The 24695-nt window shown below is 35.0% G+C and overlaps 1 protein-coding gene across 8 annotated transcripts in view; it reads left to right on the top strand.

Moving 5' to 3' along the window:
* The window catches only part of LOC150107553 (serine/arginine-rich splicing factor 12-like), a 103466-nt gene that overhangs the window by 61597 nt on the left and 17174 nt on the right, over positions 1–24695 (top strand). For 6 of the 8 annotated variants that reach the window (XM_090391947.1, XM_090391948.1, XM_090391951.1 and 3 more), the window contains one exon: positions 9730–9874. In XM_090391947.1, the coding sequence (XP_090248073.1) occupies positions 9730–9874 (145 nt within the window). Of the gene's footprint in view, positions 1–9729; positions 9875–10313; positions 10526–24695 lie in introns of those variants that run through there. The other 2 variants (XR_016548248.1, XM_090391949.1) reach the window with 2 other exon arrangements.

Raw genomic sequence — 24695 nt, 5'->3', positions numbered from 1 at the left:
ATCAACCATAAAAATTTCAAGTTCAGTTTTGAGAGCCCACACTTGGTTCAGAACATTTCCACGTGAGAGCCGCCTCCATCTTTACATAATTCACGAAATAGTCACGTGTTTAGTGCATGTCCATTGACAACCTTGATAACATCATGCATGACAGCTTCCAGTGCAGATTCCAAATGTTTCACAAGCAGTGCCTGGTGATGGAGCATACAGTGGTTAACTTCAATTTTTGGATTATTCTCTCTCACCAAAGCCGAAAAACCACTTACATGACCCAACATAGCTGGAGCTCCATCAACAGACACAGCAATGCAGTCTTCCCACTTTAAATGAACGTTATTAAAGTATTCATTAACTTTATTGAAGACATCAATTCCACGAGATCGCAACCTGAGAGGAGAACAAAACAATTCCTCTTCAATTGCATGTAAACCTTTGTAGCGAACATACACCATCAGCTGCGAATTACTACTGACATCTGTAGTCTCATCAAGCTGAATAGCAAAGCATTTACTCTCTTTTATTGAAGAAATAACTTGTTCCCTCACATTTTCTGCTAAAATAATAATTCTTTCTTTCACAACTTTTGCAGACAAGGGCACTGAATTTAGTTTCATGGCTTCTTTCTGACCACACATAATCTCTGCCATTTTCAAAGCTGCTGGTTTAACTAATTCCTCACCAATAGTATATGATTTCTTGTTTCGGGCAATCAACTAGGCCACTTCAAAGCTAGCCTTTGATGCTGAACGTTGATCGAATGTACCTCTCGAGTTGCTGTCCAGTCTTTGTCTTTTGACAGACATTTCCAAATTTACAAAAGTATTCCTGCGGTTTGGAAGACAGATTGTGGGTGCAAATTATCCAAGTGTTTCTTCAATTGACTCTTTTTGAAAGATTTGCAGTCAGTACTTTCAAACATACAACACACTGTGGTTCCATTATTCCTTTGTCTTCTATTTGTGTAAACCCATAATTGAGGAACTCTTCCTGGTATATTCTTTTTCTAGTTGATTTCATCTGAAAGGTAAAAAAGACAGTGATTGAATTTAAGTTTTTTAAAGTTCATTTAAATTTACAATAATTTAATTGGTAAATGTGGCACTAAGACATGTCCTCAAGGTGAAGGCAGTATTTAATTATTTAATTTAATTAATTATTTTATTGACCATTGAAAATTAATCGAGCAAGGAGAAAATATATTAATCCAATTATCGAACTAACATAACACTAAAATATGGTTAATAAATGAACATCTTACACTTAAAATAGAACTATTGAAATAAATTAAATAAGTACTTAAATCGACTTAAACAAAGCAAAAACACGTGTCAAAAAATAAGGTTAAGGTGGGTGATAGACAACTGACAAATAATATCTGTTTAGCCACTTAACATCACCTTAGCAACCAAATTGTTTGGTGTTCAATATGACGTGACATCTCCTAAACACGTATATTACATTGGCCAGATGCAGTGTTGGCAGAAGAAAAATTTGTCGTAACAAGAAACTCTCTTTTTATATAATTTTATTTATGTTCTATTGAGTCCTCATTACCCCCAAGAATTTCATTTTTATCCCACTTGGGGTAATTTACCCTGGTTCACCGATCTTGCATAAGTGGAAGGAGGTAAGGGGAGTCTCCTTCCACAAAAACATCAGGTTACTGTCCTTCTAGGGTTTTTTCTCTTTCTCTTTTCTGTCTCTTGGCACCACTCGACTCTGCTTGAGACACTGGGCCTCTGTCTCACTAAAAACCTGTCCAATGACATCTGTTTTTGCCAGCGTTTTAAAATGTTTCTGAAGTGAGACATTGCACATTTGTTGAAAACTTCTGTTCCAGTTCTTCTAGTGTGAGCTCATTCCTGTGATCCTCCATCAGCATTGTCAACTTCCAAGCACATGCTTTTGTCCAGAGACACAATATCATCGACAGGAGCAACATGCTCAGCCTCAATGTCTCTGTCTGCTACACATTCTGGCCACAATTTCCTCCAGGCCGAGTTCATCGTCTTGTAAGTCACTTGCGCCCAGGCTTTGTCAAGGATACTTATGCAATGGAGGATGTTAAAGTGATTTTTCCAGAATTCTCTGAGTGTTAATTCTGTGTCAGAGGTAACTTCAAAATACCTTTGAAATAGTGCTTTGGTGTAGTTTCTTAAAGTTCGAAATGACCTGCTGGTCCATGGGCTAAATTAGAGAAGTTGTGTTAGGGGGCAGGAACTTCACTGTAATAAAATCAGACTCCTCCACTAACTTGTCCTCCAAGCCTGGAGTGTGAGCAGGAGCATTGTCCATCACAAGAAGGCATCTAATTGGCAAATTTTTTTCTTGAAGGTATTTTCTCACACTTAGGGCAAAGACTTCATGGATCCACTCAATAAACAATTGCCTGGTTATCCAAGCCCTACTATTAGCCCTCCACATGACAGGCAATTTACTTTTCATCAGGTTATTTTTCTTAAACACACTTGGATTCTCAGAGTGGTACACAAGCAATGGCTAAACCCTCAAGTCTCCCACTTGCGTTTCCACATAGCAAATGAGTCAGCCTTCATTGGCTTGTGTCCTGGCAATGCTTTTTCCTCCTGAGTGATGTAGGTCCTCTTTGGCAATTTTTTCCAAAATAGGCCTGTTTCATCACAGTTGAACACTTGTTGGGTAAGAAAACCCTCAGCCTTTACATAGTCACTAAATTCTTGCACATATTTCTCAGGTCAAACTCTCAGCCTCCCCATGCCTAACCACACTATGTATGCTGCTTTTCTTAAATTTCTCGAACCACCCTCTACTAGCTTTGAACACATCAGTATCAGCACTCGTACCAGATATGTTGTAATAGGTTTCATGGTATAATAAGACCACAGATGATTAAGAAAATAACTATTAACTTAGAGCTAATATTTCGCTGGTATTATATCCAACATCTTCAGAGCACACAACACAAAGTTTGTTACAAATGTAAGACAACCACAATCCGGTGTAACAATGGAGGCTAGTATAAGTGATTGCAGCATGCAACACAAGACTAAAGTCCTAATATGGCACCATCTAGGTATTAAAAAAAAAAAAAAAAAAAAAAAAATTCAAATTGAAAAAATATAAATTAAAAAATATTAATTTGGTCTTAGGATGACTGTCTCCCAAATCTTTAGTAGATTTATACAGCCATACTTGTTAAGGTTTGGAGTATGTTTTAAGGCTTCTGTTGATTCCAGGAACAACCGCTCTGACTTGTAGAAGCTTCTGTGCATTACTTTTGTTTCTTTCCAATTGATCCTGTGTGTAGGGGTATCCAAAGCATGGTCTGCCAGACCCGACTTACCATAGCGAAAGTTTTTTTTTTTTTTTTTAACCTAGATGGCGCCATATTAGGACTTTAGTACCGGATTGTGGTTGTCTTACATTTGTAACAAACTTTGTTGTGTGCTCTGAAGATGCTGGATATAATACCAGCGAAATATTAGCTTCAAGTTAATAAATAGTTATTTTCTTAACCATCTGTGTTCTTATTATACCGTGAAACCTATTACAACATGTCTGAACACATAAGCCTATCTACACGTACTCGTACCAGAGTTTTTCTTTAACAGGTCATCATGTAATTGCCTCGCTTTTTCACAAATTATAGTCTTAGAAACACTATCAGCAACAATTTTTCCACTTCAATCGTCTGTGATCTTTGTTTAGTAAGAACTTTCACTCCTCTTGCAACATCAGCTCTCTTGATCGCCTCTTTATTTTTGAGTATTGTACATATCGTTGATTTCGCCATACCGAACTGCATAGCAAGATTCGAGACATGAACGCCATTTTCATGTTTGGATATGATTTTTTTTTTTCATCTCTTCCATGGTTCTAACAACTTTTCTTTTCTTTTCGCTCTGCTGCTATCACTATTCTTCTGCGGCCCCATGGTGGCTTAATAATAATTTATGAAAAAAAAAAACGCAAAGAAAATCAAGAAAACTCGCTGCAAATTCGAGCAGGTGTCCGCACTGAACGAAGGCTGCCGCATAACTGACGCTTTTCCGCCTTACAGCTCAGTACGTGGTTGCTGTTTGCCTGTTCAGGAACCGAAATTCTCTTTGGAAACTGGACCATTTTTTGTTCGGGAACCGAATTGTTCGAGACAACACGAACAATTGACTTTTGAATGAGGAAAATGCCAAGGACTCACAGAGAAGATGGGCAGCCTTCTGAAGGGATGGTGCAGAACATCAGTAGAGTGGAAGTGACGGAGGCCATGAAGAGGATGAGGAATGGAAAATCGGTGGGCCCTGACAGGATTCCAGTGGAGGCATGGAAGGCACTGGGGGAAGAGGGAATTGATCTGCTGTGGGACCTGTTCATGAAAGTTTGCCAACAGGAAAATATACCCGAGGAATGGAGGGAGAGTACTCTTGTCCCCATCCACAAGGGTAAAGGGGATGCACAAGACTAAGAATTATAGAGGAATAAAGTTAACGTCACACACAATGAAAATCCTAGAAAGGGTTCTTGATGGAAGATTGAGGAAGGATGTGGAGATTGCAAAGGAACAAACAGATGCTATCTTTGGGTTACGGCAGATGATGGAAAAGTTTCGAGAGAAACAATGGGAGCTGCATCTGGCATTTATTGATCTGGAGAAAGCATATGATAGAGTGCCAAGGCAAGAAGTCTGGAGGTGTCTGAGGGAGAAGAAGATTCCGGAGAAATATGTCAGGTTGATGCGGGAGATGTACAGAAAGTGAAGAGGAGTTTGGACCTGCCTGAGACAGACAGAAAGTTTTCAAGTAACAGTTAGCTTGCATCAAGGGTCGGCATTAAGTCCATTTCTGTTTAATATTGTGATGGAGGAGGTGAGAGAAGATGCACCTTGAACAATGTTGTATGCAGATGATATCTTGCTGTGTGCAGATTCAAGAGAAGAAGCAGGAACTAAACTGGAAAGATGGAGAAAAGTACTGGAAGAGAGAGGTATGAGACTGAGCAGAAGTAAGACAGAGTATGTGTTGCACAGTGGGTGGCAGCCAGGAGACAGATCTGGTGCTGGAAGGAAATGTCATCAGGAAGGTGAGGGACTTTAGATACTTAGGTTCAACAGTGGAAGAAGACGATGGAGCTGAGAAGGAAGTGGATGCAGGATACAAGCAGGTTGGAGGGAGATGGCTGGAGTGTTATGCGATAAGAGGGTGCCGATTAATCCGAAAGGCAAAATCTATAGGACAGTAGTGAGGCCAGCTATGACGTATGCTATGAAAACTGTGGCCCTGAGGAAAAATAACATCGGCAAGATAGAAGCAGCAGAGACAAGAATGCTTAGGTGGATGTGCGGTGTGACCAGAAAGGATCGTCTGAGAAATGACTATGTGAGGGGAACAGTGAAAGTTACAAACTTAGTAGCGAAGATACAGGAGGCATGTTTGAGATGGTTTGGTCACGTGATGATGTGGGAGGACTAATATGTGGGAAGAAGGGTCATGCAGATGGATGTGCAAGGAAGGAGGAAGCATGGGCAGCCAAAGAAGAGATGGAGGGAGCTGGTAGAAGAGTACTTGAGGATGAAGAACTTAAATGTGGTGACAGCCCAAGACAGGAGGATGTGGAGGAGACTTATCAACAGTTACCCCACTTAAGTGAGAGAAGCTGCAGAAGAAGAACCGAATTGGTCGAGAACAGAGGCGTTCGACAACCGAGGTTCCGCTGTAATGACTTAGTTTCCTGTTTTTAGGTATAAGCTGCTTATTTGACCTTATTAACTCCAACTAGACATCCATCTTCAATCCCTGATTTGTAATATTAGTTTCTTAACAAAGATGTGAACAGACAACTTTAATAAGACTTCAAACAGCAGTTACCAGTCTATGGAGGGGGGGGTTGCCAGTAGTTCTCTAGTTCGTGTAGTTCATAATCATACCAAATAGACTATGGGTCATAACTATTAAATTCAGTTATTACTAAATGAGAATATTTCAAAACCAGAACTAATTTATAATAAAATTCCAGTACCTCCTAGTCAGGATGTTCTCCAGCCACCTAAAAATAACACATCTAACTAATTAATTTCAGTTAATCTGTCAGTTAGCTATCACTGTAATTTATATTTTTTCCTTCTTTAGAGGACTGGCTAGGCTTAATTGCCTGGCCAGGGCAAATTAATGATGCCATAGTTTGTCCTGCTCGGTGCTATGTAGTTTAACTTGTGTCCACTTGTATATGTGTACATATATTCCAGATGATGACTTCCATGTGAAGATCATAACATTAGTGTTTTGTCTTAGTTATCACTCCAGTAATCTCTCTTATAATCCATAATGGCTTTATAGACTTCTGATTGCACACAGGTATTGTAGGTGCATTAGAGTTTGTATAATTATATAAATGAAATATGTTAAACTAAGGGTTGAAAGTTTATTTTTCACTTGGTTAGAGTATAATAAATTTAGTTTATTATACCAATTTATTGCACCACCTTACCCCAGTCCTGATGATACTTTCAGGCGCAAACTTTGTTTGCTCACACTTGGATAAAGGATTAAACTAAATTTATTATAAACTAAGGGATACAGATGCTAAAGTAATATTATTGTACGAGCACCTCCATGGAATCTGAAGACTCATTGCCAGAGACCCAAACTATCCATGCAATATCTGTCATACCTCTGTCAACCCATGCGTTCATTCACCATTCTCCAAGAAAAATTAATCCACACCACTACTAATCGCACTCTTGCTCAACTTCCAGACATGATCTCTTATTCTGTCCCTTCTAGCCAAGTGTTGAAACATCCCGCATCAATCCTCTAAATTCATTTAAGTAACTTGAACGTTTCTATCATATCCTCTCTTCATCTATCAACCAACTTCTGCCACCCTCAGTCTTCAGAGAGCATTCTAGAGACCACTCACCATAGTCATTTGCCTCTGGATCCTCTTCACTACTTCCTCATCCCAAGAAACCAGGTAGATATATTTGCAACCTTGGTAATATGCCCTCTGAACTTTGGCTTTATCTACTACGACCCTTAAATTCATAGCTTCATCTATTTCTTGCTTACATTTGAATAAAAGAAAAAAAATGCCAACAGCATAAGTTGTTGGCATTTTTAATTCCTGGATTACAGTTCCATCAGTGGGGTACACAACTTATTTTTCTAATTGTCCCAAAATGCATAACTATATACCTCCACATTAAACTGATACCCATTATCTTTTGTCCATACTGATAGCCTATTTAAATCATTCTGCAAGCTCTGCACATTGTTTTGATTACTATTACCCCATCTAATTTTGCAACATCAGCAAACAACTGAATATTTCCCTTCAGATTATTTTCTATATCAGTTATGCATGAATTAAACAGTGGTTCTAGCAAAGAACATTGCAGCACACCTCTAGTCACCTTCTTTTTCTAGAATCTGCTTCTCCATATGCCACTTTTTGCTATCTGTCCTTCAGTCACCCTCATCCATATAACCAGTGTCATATCCATACCCCCCATTTGTTTTAATTTGCACAACAGTTCCTTTGGTATTCTGTCAAATGCATTTGCAAAATCCAGCAGAATCTTTTGTGTAGCCATTCCTTTTATCCAACTTCAGCTGTTACTATTATAAAAAGTTATTAAATTACTGAGGCATGACTCACCCTTCACAAAGCCATGTTTCTGCTATTTAGAGTATCATATTCTTATCCAGCCATTCATGGATTTTCTTTTTGACTGATTTTTCCAGTACTTTTACCACCAGATGCTGATTGCTCTAATTTACTACTGCACTCTTAGAACTTCTGTTATGCAAAGGAATTATTTACATATAAACAAAGTGCAGAAAAATAGAAGCAACATTCAATTAGATGCAAGATTCCTTGCATGTTGCTAACAGTATGGTCAATATATTTTTGCACTGTCTACTTAGTAGGTAGACATAATTTTACATCATTCTTTCACTAGTTTGATGCATATTGAAACCACTCTCAGAGATTGAGGAGTGATATGTGCAAAGCAGTCTGGCCATAGTATCCTATTGCTAGAGTTTGAGATTTCTATGCATAGGTCATCAACTGCTTTTTGGTTCTAGTTTGTGTTTGCATTAGCATATTGAACATATGCTTATTCATTTGTTAATCTTTGGTTTTCTTTTCTTATGCTACTGCCATTTTAAAAATGTATGTTATTAACTTCAAATTATGACAGCTGAGAAGAAATTTGCTTATTCCCACTGATAGTCACGTGGACAATTTGTTTGCTCAGGATATAATGTATATGCATAAATCCTTTTTAGTGCCTTTATTTTCATTCTTTGTTTACATATCTCCTTTCACTTTTCTGTCTTATACCTTATGTTACAATTCAGCAAGCAAAGAAGCATTGCTGTGTTAAATTCCATGCTTTATAAGAATAGAATAGTCTCTCATGAAATGCTACAACTATAATATTCAGGATAATAAGAGAGATTCCTTAAACAAAAAAATATGGACTGTAATAATTAAACCCAACATTTGTGCAGTTATATCAGCCTGTTCAGCTGATATAACTGCACAAATGCAATAAGAATTGTTGCTTCTTTTATGTATCTCCCTAACATATAAGATATGTTAACATTACAGTAACAGGCATGTACAGAGGCATCATTGAGCAGGTTCACAGAAAGTTTTTTCATGCATTGATTTCCCCTCAGCAGCATGAGTAATACTTTGCATTGAGAGCTTATGAGTGGATTATTGACAAAACTATAGTTTAGAAAAAGTATGTAAAGTCTTGCTGGTATCATCATTCTTTCATCTTTGTGAGCACAGATTGAGTTGCTTAAGTATTAGCACCACAACAAAACTTAGAAACACAAATTTTGTTGAATTAGTCATCTAGGATCCTGGCCACTGGATAGCTTGACACAGCTATCTTTGTTAAGGATGGCAAGTGTTTTATTGTTACCAAAATTACCAAAACAGTCAGATGTTTTTATATGTATGTTTGTTGGGTAATTGTTTTTTTCAGTCATAATACAACTCATCTTCATTCAACACTAAAGAGATCCAGTGGAAGTAAGTTTAAAGTGATAATGAATCATTTTCAGGAGAAAATATCTCTTATGTGTTCTATCTATATACCTCAATTACCCATTTCTTATTTACATAACTGGTGATTTGGGGAAAGCTGACCTGACATTACTAATCTGATCCCTGAAATTTTCCTAGCTATTGGATAAATCTATATCTAGGAGCCTACAAGATTCAGTGCACATTTGAGAACTTGTATGTAGCTTATGTGCCAAAGATTGGGAAAGAACATCAAGGCTATTCATGCCATGTTACATTGAGGTCTTTCAAGGAAGCAAGACTGAATACAGTTCATTTTTAACTGCAGTGATAGTGTTACAGTATGACTTCTAACACTGTCACTGCAGACTAACATGAATTTTGCATGCCTATACAGAAACATGGTATTAAATAAGTTTCTAATTCAGTGGCCGGTATCTGTAGATAGATAGATGGGGGGGGGAGTGCACGTCCATAAATGGACTGAGTTTAAAAGAAACTAATCCAGGTAGTCATCAAATGTCATAATTTTGGACATATCCACCAATGGAGAAAGCCCCACCTGAAGTACCACTTTCAGATAGCTTGTTAATAATCTATCAGTTTTGGTTATGATAAATGTGACTTAGCCTGAATGGCCTCTGTAAACATTTGCAGATAATTTTTATCTGCAAATGTTTATAATGAATGCCTTTTTATTCTTATTTTTAGCACCTTCAGAAATGAGGTCAAAGGAGCGAACTCGTCGACCACGTTCTCCATACTATGGGGGAAGATATGATGACTATAGAAGCAGCCGTAGACGATCTCGTAGTCGATCTCCATACTACAGAGATAGAAGTCCTGGCTATGTTCGGTAAGAAAATGCTTATTTCATGGTTTGCATTAATATCTGTTTAAACTTCTTTAGTATATTTTTTGCAACTTCTAAAATGATATTTTAAGCCTTCTAAATTATTTAGCATTTAAGACTTTTTTTTATTAATATCAACTTATGAATCTCCACAAGAAAAAAAAACTTGTAAGTAGCTTGTATAGTGTACAACCAACCACTTACAAGTGATTGCCAGCTTAACTGGTTTCTGAATTCTTCTGTTATGAAATTGATTTAAATCTGTTATTATTTAATGTTAATTTAATTATGTAATTTTTGTATATTTTTTCATTATATTTTGATATTCTATTTACTGGCTGTGTGATAATTGAAATACATAAATAAAAAGAAGAAACAGTAATTCCAAGTTTCTTTAGAAGCATATTTAGCTTTCTCATGCTTTGTTTTGTTTGCTTTGTAGACGCAACTATAACTGATTTCTCTTGGAGGGAAAAAATATCAAGAGCTATTTCATCTGTGCTGAACATTAAAAGACTTGTGCTTTTGGTAACTTGTATGTAATTTGTGCTGAAAATTTGAATATAATCTATTTAGGCACTACCACTCATTGTGGTAATTTGTTTCAGAAACAAACTGTTCATCATAGGAGCCAAATAAAGTATTAAACAATCAGTAGTTTTGAAGTATTTATAGACTACACATTGATTGGCTGGAAGGATTAAGATTAGTAGCGAGCTCAGTAAGTCTTTAGAAATATGGTTATTTCAGTCTAGCAAAAGTTGAACAGTATTGTCCTAATTTTCATATACAGTCTTAAGAGACTACTGAATCTTACTCAGAAAATTGTTGTGCTTATTAAGCATGGGTGTTTGTACTTTTAACCCTAAATAGTATACACACTTGAATGTGTAATATCTGGGTTAATAGTGTGAAGACGTCTTGAGTTATATTTCAAGTATAATTCATACTTTACTATGTCTCCCCTCCCTTAAACCATTATGGACACATAACATATGAAGCATGGGATGAACAAAGCATGATTTTCGAACTCTTGAGTTCTTACAGTAAATACATAACTGTAGGACGTGATGGAAGCTTTATTAATGACAAGTGCATGATTGTTCTCCCCATCTAAAACTGATGCAATGACATTTAACACTTAAACACAAAGACTACTTAATCAAAAGCTGCCTGTCACCTCATAGGTTTAGATATTTGACATTCCAGAATTAAGCTAATTGTATGGCAGCAGCATCTTAGATAAGAATTCATATACAGAAAGGGTGAAATCCTAAGGATTTTAAAACCTTCTCAATCAACTGGCTAACTGGTAATTAAGTTGAGAATTACAGATACATAAATATACCACACAATGCATAAACAATAATTTCATTAGTAATTTGATGTATAAATAAAATATGAAAAGTCTTTGACTTAATTTATCTTCCATCTTAAAAATTGCATTTAAATACCACAATTGTTAAATTTTAGCGTTGTTCTGCTGGTGAAGGTTTCACCAGTAGAACCACATCAGAAATGAGTATGTAAGAACTGCATTTCATTATTTCAGCAATGTAAGCAGACTCACCTGTGGTGCTAGTGTGGTCATTTAACCCCCCAGCCAGCCATGACGTCTATAGAAGTTAAGCTAAATCTGGATACGATTCTGTTACACCCGTGAATAACATGGATAAGAAGTGCAATTTGGTCTCACTATTTCATTCACTCGGCCGGTAGGGAGGTTAAAACAAACTGAAATAAAAATTAACAGAACAGGTATTTTGAAATATAAAGAATCAGATCCTGAAAAAGATCAAGATTGGTGAATAGTGCCATTTGAGTTGAATAGATGACAAAAGAGTACAAAAGATAACCATTTGTAGAAAAATTTAATAGAAAATTAGTAATGAAATTTTGATCTTAATTGTATTTGACTCTCCATGTGCAGTTCATTGTAAGGAATAATGATAGCAACATGCTCTTAATTATATCACTCTTGATGGCTGGTTACAACATTTAGTTTTATTCAAATGAAACTTATTACATATAAAACTTGGAATTATGAAAACAGATTTGAGGTAGAAAAATTCAGTTCAGTTTGTGCATTGTTACTAGGCCTAAAGTTTATCTTCAGGAAATTATTTAGTATTAGTTAAACAAGTTTATTGGCTAAATGTTTTCTTTTCATCAGAAAATACAGTTGTAAAATTATCTCCGTCATCCCCCCCAACACACACACACAAAATGCTACTTAAAATTGTATTTGTCTATAAATACTCCTTGTAGTGCCTCTTAAAAATAACGAAATAACAATTATGCTAAAGTTATTTAGCATAATTGTTTATTTCTAATATTGCACCTACTGAAATGCTCAACAAGTATCAAATAGAAATAAGTATTAACATGAGACTTTAGGCCTTCTAATAATGCACAAACTTAACTAGATTTTGCTGCCTCAAATCTGGTTTTATATAATTCCAATTTTCATATGTAATTAGTTTCTTTCACAGACTCAACATGAATACTCATAGTTCAGTGTATCAGCAGTATAGTTCATATTTCATCACTGAATATTTAATCAGCAATGTTTAGTCATACTTGAGCTTAGTATTCAAATATCCACCTGCATTCCCACATCAAAAGGAATTTTTTTTTCTTTTAGTGATAAATCTATAGAGTAGATTTCAAAATTTCTAAGAGCTTCAATAATTACGTATCAGAACATTATCCATATGACCATATTTTAAACTACTAACTGCATTCTGTATTTGGCAGTTTTAATGTTTTGCACTCTGTTAAGGAAATAACATTATGAATATCCCATCAGCAGTGCATCTGCTTGATTCTCTCAGGAAACATTCAAGAATTAAATAGATTAAACACAAAAGTCAGTCCTTAAATTTTCAGGTTTCTTTTTAAAGGTGGAAACATAATTCTCAACAAAGTATTATTGAGTTTGTGTGATGTGATAAATGTGAAATCTTTTGCTTAAATAACGTGACAAGAGATTAGGAATGCTTACAATTACTGTTTTTGAAAAATCTTAACAGTAACTTTTTTACTAATCATTTTGGATGGACATCACTAGAAATTATTATACTGATCTTGAATTATGACCATTATTTATGAAAGTATTTTTCTTTTTTTATGTTGGCCAATGGTGTGAGCTCTCTCTGAGAGTTATTTCCTTTGAGAGTAGGGTGATGTGATGTAGCATGCATTTAACTCCAGTTATCCTTCTTTCTGTAAACTTCATATGTGAATATATATTATGGTAAAAAAATTTATAACACATCCAAGTATAGGAGCAATCCATCTACTTCTAATTTGAAGGTAAAGCACATCTTTGAATGCTCAAATTCATTGAGTTCATATAAAATGTGTTATAGTTCTTCTGTTGTAGCACAGAACATATTATATATTATAAGCATATCCAAGTGTACTTAGTTGGGTGTTCAAAATGCTCAGTGTACAAGTATATAGGCTTAGCTGCTGGTTTACACTGATAATTATGTTTAATGGAATGAATAAAATCTGAAGAAATAACTATTAAATTTGTATTTAATTATTTCTATGCTGTATTCATTGCATTAAACCTAATTTAATTATAGATGCTCACTGTGCAATTTTCAAGTTGAGAAATGAGGGCTATATAGTTGGACCTGTTTCTATTTATATATTTATTTTTGAATTTGTAAAATGCTAGTGCTCATTTGCTTAAGTCCAGTAAAAAAAAAAAAAAGCTTTGGGATGAGAAGTCAATGCTGAATATATAAACTTGCCACATTCAGACTAACAGTCATATCAATGGCTTTTGTTATAAACTTTCACAAACTCTAATAAAGAATGATGTGTACAAGTAGTTTAGTCTACTTGGACAGTTAATTGAATTTTGGTACTCATTACCAGATTCATTTGTACTTGTATTTTTATGCATCTTCAGTTTCAATCTTATATACAGTCTGTAGTCAGTATATGTGAATAGTCAACAGTACATGAAAAATATGAGCTAATCTAGGAGCTGCATCTACAGTCTCATTTCCCTTAATTCCAGTGTGGCTGGGAATCCAGCACAGCTGAAAATAGGACCTTCAATTTGTACAACAGTTGTAGAAACTTTTGGTAGGAGTAAATGCTTTGGAAATAATAATTTATATCTTTAGACTAATCTGCAGATCTCTTATTACACTGTATTTTTTTATATGGAGCCCACCCACAAAGGATTTCAAAATTAGATCAGTACCATGGGTGTGCATTATGTAATTGCTCATGTCCAGAGGTTCTAGAATGCTGTTTGTCTTTTTTTCTGTTAAAAAAAACAACAGGCAAACACCATTTTGACAAGGTGGTCACTATAAACTATTCATGAGTTTGCTATAGTTATGCAAGGCTCAACTATTTGCATACAGAGCCTTATTGGGGTTTTTCCCTTAAGTTATCCATGTTTTCCACTTTTTGCTGTAATAATGCACATTGCATAGATTAGTACACCTTTTAGAACAGTTTTGCATAGATTTGTATACCATTCATCTATATAAGTATACCACTTTGCCAAGCCTTTTCTACAAATTATAGTGTCCATTTGGAGACGGTGATTAGATGTTACTGTATGATGCAAAATTCGTTTTTGAATTTCATTAAATAAACAGAATACCCATTAGTTTTCTAGTTAATTTAATCAATTAATTGTTACTCTTGTTGTAGTAAATTTACTCCTAAACATATTCACAGATGAGAAAATAACCTACAGAATCTTTTCAGTTTCAAAAAAATGAATATATGAACAGAAAATTAGTCTAGCCAAGGGCTCCTCACTCTTACTCCAACTTTCCAGTTTATTATTCTTAAACCATTTAGAACAGTATTTGCTTTTGAAATCATGAAAAGATAGGATATAGGGGTGTTCTTCATAGTATGGTAATTTTTAATGAGTCCCACTCATGAAAGTTGTAAGCCTATATTATTATTACACCCACCATGGAGTTGATAGACTCATTGTGGGAGGTTCATTCAACTGACAAATTACAGTTCTGTGGGCGAACCAAGGATTAAATTACCTTCAGCTACTTACATTTAGACTACTGCAGTATTTAATTGTCCAAATATATTTTGAACATTAAATTAAAAGTAAATAGATCTCTTCCATACTTAGGTATATTAATTTATAATCATGATAAATTTACATAGAAAGGACACAGAGTTATAGCTACATGCTACTACATCACACCACCACCATCCTAAAAACAGAAATCATTGGAATTCTCTGACTGGCCTTATCTATCTCAAGCAATATAAGACACATGGAGTGATGCGTAGGAACAGCATGATGAATACGGTATACGAGGAATTAAGCTAGAAACCGGCATAAGATTAATGAAAGGGTTTAGAAAAGTGGTTTTGTGTGTGTAAATAAGTTTTTTTACCTTGGGAATAATGTATATTAGGGTTACCAAATAATTTTATAAACTTGGTTATTTTACTCCTAATCCCAAGTAAGCAAACAGTTAAGTTTGCACCTGAAACGTAGTTCAAGTCTAAAGGTGGGTAAAGCTCTGATCACTATTCTTAGTATTTTCCATAATGTAAAGCACATCTCACTAAGATGTATACTGCAATACATTATGAGTGGGGTCACTACTCGGACCAGTTTCAACCTTTTTTGAGGTCTCCTCAGTGAGTAGCTAGACTCTAAATACCAAGGTTTTAGTAATACAGAGCCTTATCAACTTTACCTATACAAGTTGCTACAAAGTGTTTTTATTTTGAATAATCACTGGAAAGATACAGATAATACTAAGAATATTGATCAGAACTTTATCCACCTTTATAATGAGTTGCCCTGGTGTTGCACCATCTTTAGACTGGAACTACGTTTCAGGTGCAAACTTAACTGTTTGCTTACTTGGGATTAGGAGTAAAATAACCAAGTTTATAAAATTACTTGGTAACCCTAATATACATTATTCACAAGGTAAAAACTTATTTACATCTGTATCTCCTCAAGAGATTATTCAAAATAAAAACACCTTATAGCAACTTGTATAGGTAAAGTTGATAAGGCTCTGTATTACTAAAACCTTAGTATTTAGGGTCTGGCTACTCATTGAGGAGACCTCAAAAAAGGTTGAAACCGGTCTGGGTAGTGACCCCACCCATAATGTATTGCAGTATACATCTCTTAGTGAGATGTGCTTTACATTATGGAAAATACTAAGAATAGTGATCAGAGCTTTACCCACCTTTATAATGAGTTGCCCTGGTGTTGCACCACCTTTAGACTTGAACTACATTTCAGGCACAAACTTAACTGTTTGATTATTTGGGATTGGGTGTAAAATAACTAAGTATAAAATTACTTGGTAACCCTAATATATATATATATATATATATATATATGACTACTGAAGTGAATTTAATTGTTGAAGTATATTCTTAATACTTAAAAGTAGACAGATCTCTTCTATACCTAATGTATTCATTTATAATTATGATAAATTCACATGGAATATTTTATATATATATCTATAAAGAATAGAACAAATCTTGAAAACTAACCAGTATAAAATTCACTTTCCACTAAATCAAATCAAATCCTATCCTTATGAACAGTGAAATCACAAGCATCATGTGCATCGCTTAAATTAAGTGCCAAAAAAAAAAAAAAAAAAAAAAATCCTTTCATGCATAATTGTTAGTCACATTAGACAAAAATAAAGAAGATAATATCTGGCACACTATCCCACCAAAGAAAAGCACATTTGGAGAGGAACATGCCATACAATAGAGGCTATGGTTGAAAGTTCGAAGAACTACCATTTGAATAGCATAATTATATCACTCGGTGTGGAGACCCACAGTATAATTCTCAGCTGTATGCGATTAATCTTTATGATGAACTTCTAGCTAAAACTGACAGTTGAAATCTCACACATGGTGCATATTGATTTAATAACTAAACCAGTTAACAGTAGTTCTTTGTGTTAAATTTATACACTTGTACTTACAAAATGTCAACTCAATTTTATAGTTGGTTTCTGGAGGAGATCACAGTATCAGCAAAATTAGTTAAAAATGAAATTGTGTGACTATACAGTCAGCTGTCATTATAGCAAACCTTGAGGGAACCCAGGAATTTGTTATAGTGAATTGCTTTAGAATAGCAGTTACCTATTGGACTGGTTGAGAAAGTCCATTTGTTAGTTACGGTGCAAGTTGACTAGACTGTCATTACTTCAAAAAAATGACACCATTAAGAAGCTTAAAATTAATTGCCTACTAATATCTGTAATAAAAAGACGAATCTATGCAACTTTCCATAGGTTAATTGTACTACCAGGCACATTATTTTTTTTTTTTTTAATTTTGCTCATGAAAGGATGCAGACCTATGGTACCTATAATCTTGAAAGCTTAACTCGCAAGACCTAAGTGGCTGTCTAATGCTGGGTGGATACAATGATTCACCTAATGACATTCTTAAATATAGTATGCCATATTGTGATATGAGCTTGTATCATTTTGCATTCTATTCCTAACAATCTTTCAAACAAATAAAGAATATTTTGTGATTGAGAAGTTCTGTCCTACAACCATACTTATGCAGTGGCACTATTTTTGCCTTCTCTCCATGCCTTAGGAACCAATTCTTACTGAAGACTCATAAACAATTAGGTCAGGAGCATAGGCAACTCTTGCACATTCACTAAAAAAAAACTGGTAAATATCATCCATTCTGACAGTTTTAGTATCTAACCCAATAAGTACTTGATACCTCTTCTCCCTCTCATTTCCCTCCTTTTGAGGTTTGTGTATTATCAATGAAACCAATATATACTGATAGTGCTCATTAAATTATTCCACTACATCCTTTGCTACTCACCCTACCACACTGTATTGTCCTTTCATAATTCTTTCTTGTCATGTAGCAGAAATATTCCCTTGAATTTTCTTTGGTCTAATGACAGTTCACATATTCTCATTCTGCACTTTTGTACTGTGCTTACAATTCTCTAGCTTGCAATGTCTAGTGCACACTATCTGACCAAAGAAAGCACATTATTTGGAGAGGAAATAGAGGCTGTGGTTGAAATTCATCTGATCACTGCCAACTGTCTTGTACTTTCTCGAACCTCTTCCCACACTGGTCTAATTTTTGGTATAGATATACATTGCTTATTGGAATCCTGAAATGGCTTGAAAAGGTTCACCCACAGCAATAAGCCTAGTGTGATGATGTAGGGGGGGGGGGAGATGATCTTTCATGGATAGGATGCATCATTGTCATGAAATATTGTTGGCCTATATGTGATATCTGGTGCATTGCTTTTGAATAAGTGCCAGAAAATCATATCTAATTTGTGCATATAGTTACTTCTAAACATAGGTCAAAATATCTGAAATGAAATGATATTTTTACATGAGTAAGTAATCACTTTTCTGTAGTTCTTAGGGGTGGCTTGTGTTTTTATTAAGTATTTTTGAAAGAGGCTTTTTGCATGATTAATGTGAAGTATTGATATTCTAAACATCAATCAAAACAATGCATGAACATAATTCTATGAATTGATTTCACAGAAAACATTGGATTTTGAAGTGGTGAATGAAAATAACATCCAGTAGACTGCAAATGGTTTTTTGTGATAACTTTTTCTACTCAAGCAAATAATTTGGCATGTATGAAACTTGAATTTCTAATATGAATGCAATACATTCAAATTTCACTGTGCACTCTTAACAGATAAGTTTGCTAAAAACTTATGTTAAGAGTGCACAGTTAGGAAAGTTGAAGTTTAACTGTTTCCAACTGAAACAGTTAAGTTTGTAAGCAAACTTAACAGACCACTCATGAAGTCTGTTAAGTTCTGTTTGCATGTGGATGAAGTCCTGTTTCATTGTGACAATCAATCTAATTTTAAATGATAAAACAATGATTTCATCATAGAAAATTTTCTGAATGCATATGATCACAAGTGAAACTACTAGAAAATGATTTGGGTGAAAGATAATTAAATAAGAAAGGTTAAAGGAACAAAGAACTAGTTAAGTATGCAGTAAAAGATCTGAGGTACTCAAGAGAAAATGACTGATAGCATGGAATACAATAATTTGAAACCCAAAGTGAAGAAAAGTGCATTTATTCATTTGTATTAACATGTTATTTGACCTCCTGGGAGTCGCTCATTGAGGGAAGCTATGCATCACCCACACCAGCTGTTATACCTTTTTGTAAATTCATTTACACTAGATGCACTGACTATTTCAAAAAACTGTTCCAGTCACCCATGGTTCTAAGAGAAAAATCTAGCTCTTACCCCTTTCTTTAACTGCATACCAACTTCCACTGATGCCCTCTTGTCCTCTCTTCACCTTTCATATAATGAAATTTTATCAGCCAACATCTTATAATGCCCTTTCAAACGTTTTTAGACCTATTTCACCCTTTTGTTTACTTGAATCTGTAGTGTCCACATACTCTCAATCTACTCAATCTACATTCCATATCCCAATATCTTTGGGATATGGAATGTAGATTTGTTTGCAGCCTTCCCACAGTTTCTTTATCTCTGAAACCTAGGATACAATCGGCACACAGTTCAAATGCAGTCATATTAGGACCTTGTAAACAGGACTTCCATATCCTCTGAGTTGTATTTACAATTTTTGTTGGTTTATAAAGGTTTTTTTTTGTGTAGCCTTTGAACTTCAACTTTCCTATCCACCATAACTCAAATACCTGTAGCCTTGTCAGTTTACTCCAAGCATAATTCCACCGATATACTATGCTGTTGGATATTGCATCATGCCAAAGTGCACAACTTTACACTTATTATCATTGAATTGACAGCCATTGTTGTTTGTCCACTACTTCAGCAAACAACTTATCTGTCAGCACCTTTCCAATATCATTAATGTATAGATTAAACAACAATGGTCGAAGGACTGATTCCTGGGACACACCACTTGTTGACTTCAATTTGGTAGATTCACATCCCCCATATAACCACTTTCGATACCTATCCACTAATCCAAGCCAGTAGTTTATTGGAAGAGTTTTTTTTTTTCCCCACTTGGTTAGACTATAATAAATTTAGTTTAATCTTTTATCCAAGTGTACAAAGTTTGCACCTGAAGTATCCTCAGGACTGAGGTGAACCAAGCTCTCATCACTCCTTGTCTCAGTATCTCCCATAATGCAAAACTCATCTCCTTGTGGATATATGATGCTAAGCATTAAGGGAAGGGCCGTTACCCAGACCGGGTTTGACCTTTATTGAGGTCTCGTCAGTGGGAGCCAGACCCAGAAATAGTGACAAGACAACAATGGTCCAAGGACTGATTCCTGGGACAGGAATCAGTCCTTGGACCATTGTTGTTTAAGCTATACGTTAATGATATTGGAAAGGTGCTGGCAGATAAGTTGTTTGCTGATGATGAAAGATAGGCAGGGCAATCAGATGCTGTTGATATACACATTTACAGGGTGATTTGAATAGGCTATAAGTGTGGACACCACTTTTGGGTCTGGCTCCCACTGACAAGACCTCAATAAAAGTCTAAACTGGTCTGGGTAGTGGCCCTTCTCTTAATGCTTAGCATTATGCATGTCCACAAGGAGATGTGCTTGTGGGAGATACTGAGACGAGTGATAAGAGCTTGGTCCACCTTTACCATGAGTTGCCTCAGTCCAATAGTTTGTTCTGATTCCACATTCTCTAGTTCATGCAACAGCATTTCAAGTGGTATCCTATCAAATGCCTTACATTAATATATACTGTGGGTGTGAATTTTTGAACCACCATGAGAATTTTCAGAAAATATTAATGTGTTAATGCTGGGTGGAACTCATGTTGGAAGCTTAATGGAGTAAAACAGCACTGAGAAAGGCCATTTTTTAAATGGCACCTGTGGAATAATGTTTATTAGATGACATGTATTCACAAGAATTACTGTAAATATTTTGACCAGAAACTGACTGGTCATCAGTAATCACAAGGTGAAGCTAGGACAATGAATGTTAATCCTAATTGTTCTAGCTTCACCTTGTAATTATGCTGATGAGCAGTTTCTGATCGAAATATTCACAGTGGTATCTTCAGAGAGTATAGTATGAACTTGTAATCCATACTGGCAACACAAAACTAAGTGAAACATACGGACAAGACTTACTAGGTGTTACATCCTGTGTGGATGCACCCAGTTGTAATCTGGGATTTTGGAGGATTGTTTCCCATATTTTGGGTTCTAATGACCCCCCCCCCTGCATTAGAACTCATCCATATGTCACACTTTCCCATCTGTCTTATTTATTTGTATGGAGTTTCCTCCCCTGTCCCTATTGGGACGAGTTGAGCCCCCTCATGGGGGGTTAGGTATTTATGGCTGTAGATCCGTGTGTGTGTGTGTTCATGAGGCCGGTTTGCCTGCTTGCGGGATGAAAAACGCCAGATAAACTGGCGGAAAAAAACCTACTGCCTGTGTCCAAGACCGGCTAACTTGGCTATGGCTGAGGAAGATCCTCAAATTCCTCACATCTTCGACAGGAAGTGAACCTGGGATACTCCTCCCCAGTCATATGGTTGCGAAGCGCACGGCCACTAGGCTAATTGCACGGACATCCAATGTCTGATTCCTACAGACAGAATCAAAAAAAAAAATTTCTTTTTTTTCCACAACCTTCTCTTTAGAGATTTTAGTAGTGAGTGCTATTATCATTCCCCAACACATAAGGGGATTAAAAAAATAGCCAGAGTTAAAAATAAAAAAAAAGAGCAAAAGTCTCACTTGAAACTGTCCACTTTTTATCCATTCCTGTAACGACCAACTTCATCTTCTCTCTTTCTTTTCGTGAAGTGTATAGAGTTCCTTGTTTCTGCAAATTGGTCTGCTGTGGACATACAGGAAGATCATCCATCCAGAAGAACATAAATACATGTGCAATCATGACTAAATCAGAGCTAGTAGACAATGCATATTCCCAACCAGCGATTGCAACCAAGGGTATTTGTAGTAAAATTTCTGTAGTTACTTCTTGGATTTACATTGGCATATTTTTTGTAAATTACAAGAGTTTAATACTTTGTGGTTCAGTTGAAATTTATATTAGGTTGTGGTGCTACATAAATAAGCATACATGCCATGATTTTAGTGTGTGTGGGGGGGGAGAAATGATTGCCAGTGTATCATCACATGTTAACCTCCTATATGTTGCTAGTAGCTTCACTGCACTATTAGATTTGAATGTTATATAGTTACATTGCTTTCAATATGAATTCATAGGACTGGAAGCATAAAAAAACAATGTTGAAGTATAACAAGGAGCATGAAAACAAATTCATCTCAAGATCATTATGCGTATCAAGGATTTAGCATGGCCTGTTCCGGCCTTAGAAGTCATCGTTTAAGATGTCCTTAAAAAAAAAAAAATCAACCCATAAAATTCATTCAGCTTCTCAAAAATTACAGATACTTCATAGAGCTGTTTAAAATACTGGCACGAAAATGAATATTAAAGAGGAAACACAGATATATATATATATATATTTTTTTTCCCCCATTTGCAAAGCCTCCAGTGGTTTGTAGTAAAATTTGTCATCACTTTGATTTACATTGGTATATATTTTGGAGATGAGGACTATCCATGCCTGCAATGTTATTCACTGAAAATCTTATAAATTTTAGCTTGGATTAAAAACAATATCCATTCCATAGTGAAAAATCTGAAAATTCTGCCATTTTCTTCTACCTATATAGTGCAAAAGAGCTTTTTCAACTTGATGCAGAACTAGATCTCAGGTTCTGCTTAAGTTGACGCTACACTTTATTCAGCTAAACAAACCCTTCGATCACATTAAATTTATAACTACATAATTAATATTGTTTAATGGCTTTATTGCTTATAATTAGTTGATATTGTGTTTTCCATACTATTTTTTCATTCTCAGAAATCATTGTGTAGATACTTGATAACCATTTCATATTATTTGGCAGTATTGCTTATAAAAATGTAGTACTGGAAATATTTTATAATAAACATTCAGAACTATTATTCAGTGTCAGAATATACACTTAATGGCTCGAAGTTATGTTGGTTGGTAACCACTACTCTTTGGATACATTACACACAGAATCAAGTGGATGAAATCCCACAATGCTTCATCACAGTAATATAAAAGTGCAAGAATTTTTTAGAATCTTCAGCTGGTCTGAATAAATTTGGATGCATAAAATTTCCCAAAATATGAGTAACTTGAATCCTTAGAGATCTCAGATTATAACCAAGACCTCCAATGAGCACTCACAGATGGTTTCTACCTAGTTAGGACCCTAGTCTTTTGTTAATCAGTCTCACTTCATAATAATACATTTGTTATACTATTCAGTGCAATCTTACAGTGCTATGTTTGCATTAACTATGCCTTAGTGTACATAGCCTATTACCAAACATCTACATAAAGAACATTTATTGATAATTGTGTTGCTAGCAAACAGTTAATGGTGCTTGGTATTTGTACATCTGCCAATGGCTGTTGGTAGATTTGATGCAAGCAGATTGCGTATGATTTTAATCTCTCGCACAATTTTTATATGTATCATCTAGGTATCCTTGACGTGCATCCAATGCTATATCCAAAAATAATAAATTATTTGCTGCTACAAATCTGCTTTCATATAAGTCAGTTTTCTACATCCTGATTGAAGAATAAATTGTCAGTTGTATTCTGAGAAACAGCATTTGTGAGGAACAAAAACAAGATAATTCATGTGTAATATTTCACAGTATTCATTGAGGAATGTCATACTGTGCAGTATGATTTTAAACTTTATAAATCTTACATTGAAACAATTACTAGAATAAAATTGAGTAGTTGAAGTATAAATACAAAGATAAGTTGAGCTCAAAAGAAAAAAAATTTGATCCTAGACAATATATATTGATCTTTCCACTATGATATTGAAATATACATAAGTCATAGCTAGTTGTTGAAACTTGCTACATACTTCACTGAAACAGCAAAGATTAATGACAATATGGTATTTACCTGGCCAGCAATGTAACAGAAATTGGTAAATCTTTTAAAAGCACAGATGTTTTGTACTCTAGGCAAAAAAAAAAAAAAAAGTGAGAAATATAAAGTTTTATTTTTTTTAAATTTTTTGGCAAAAAAAAATGCAGAAGTAAAAGTTCAGAAAAATAGTATAATAAATTTAGTTTAATCCTTTATCCAAGTGTGAGCAAACAAAGTTTACACCTGAAAGTATCTTCAGGACTGGGGTAAGGTGGTACAACACCTTACCCCAGTTTCAACTTATCCCTTACAACTTTCAACATCAGAAAAATAGTCTTCAAAATTTTACTGTGTAGACTGTTTGGCAACTGAATGATTTGCTCGGTTAATTTTTCATTTACAGTGGTCGGAATTGCTAGGCTCAATAAGTATTTTTGGTCATTAGTTAAGAGCATGTAACTAAACTGAAAGAACAGCTAAATTAAAAAAGAAAAAATTATGATGCAATTATTTTTGCCATTTTACTTTTTTTTACATCCAATTTAATTCATTATCGAGTTAATTGTTTTTCGGTAGATAATTATTAGTGATAAGCATCTACTGGAATAGCTTGTACATTGAGAATAAATTATAAATTTGAGGTTATTGGGAAATACTAAAAGATAATTTTTTGTGACCCAGAAATTTGCATGCAGTTTTATTGAAATTTGGAAAGTTGGATAAGACTTCATGGGATTTCTTAAATCAATTTTTCAAAACGGAAGTTTCATTTACTTCTAACAGATCTTGCCAGATCATTTCTTAATGGCATTAGATGATTTTCATCCTTAGAAAATG

Source organism: Typopeltis vanoorti, chromosome 4, assembly GCF_054136105.1.
Source record: "Typopeltis vanoorti isolate ZY-2024b chromosome 4, IOZ_Tvanoo_1.0, whole genome shotgun sequence".
In the NCBI taxonomy this organism is placed as follows: Eukaryota; Metazoa; Arthropoda; class Arachnida; order Uropygi; family Thelyphonidae; genus Typopeltis; species Typopeltis vanoorti.
This window is presented reverse-complemented; position numbering and strand designations above follow the sequence as displayed.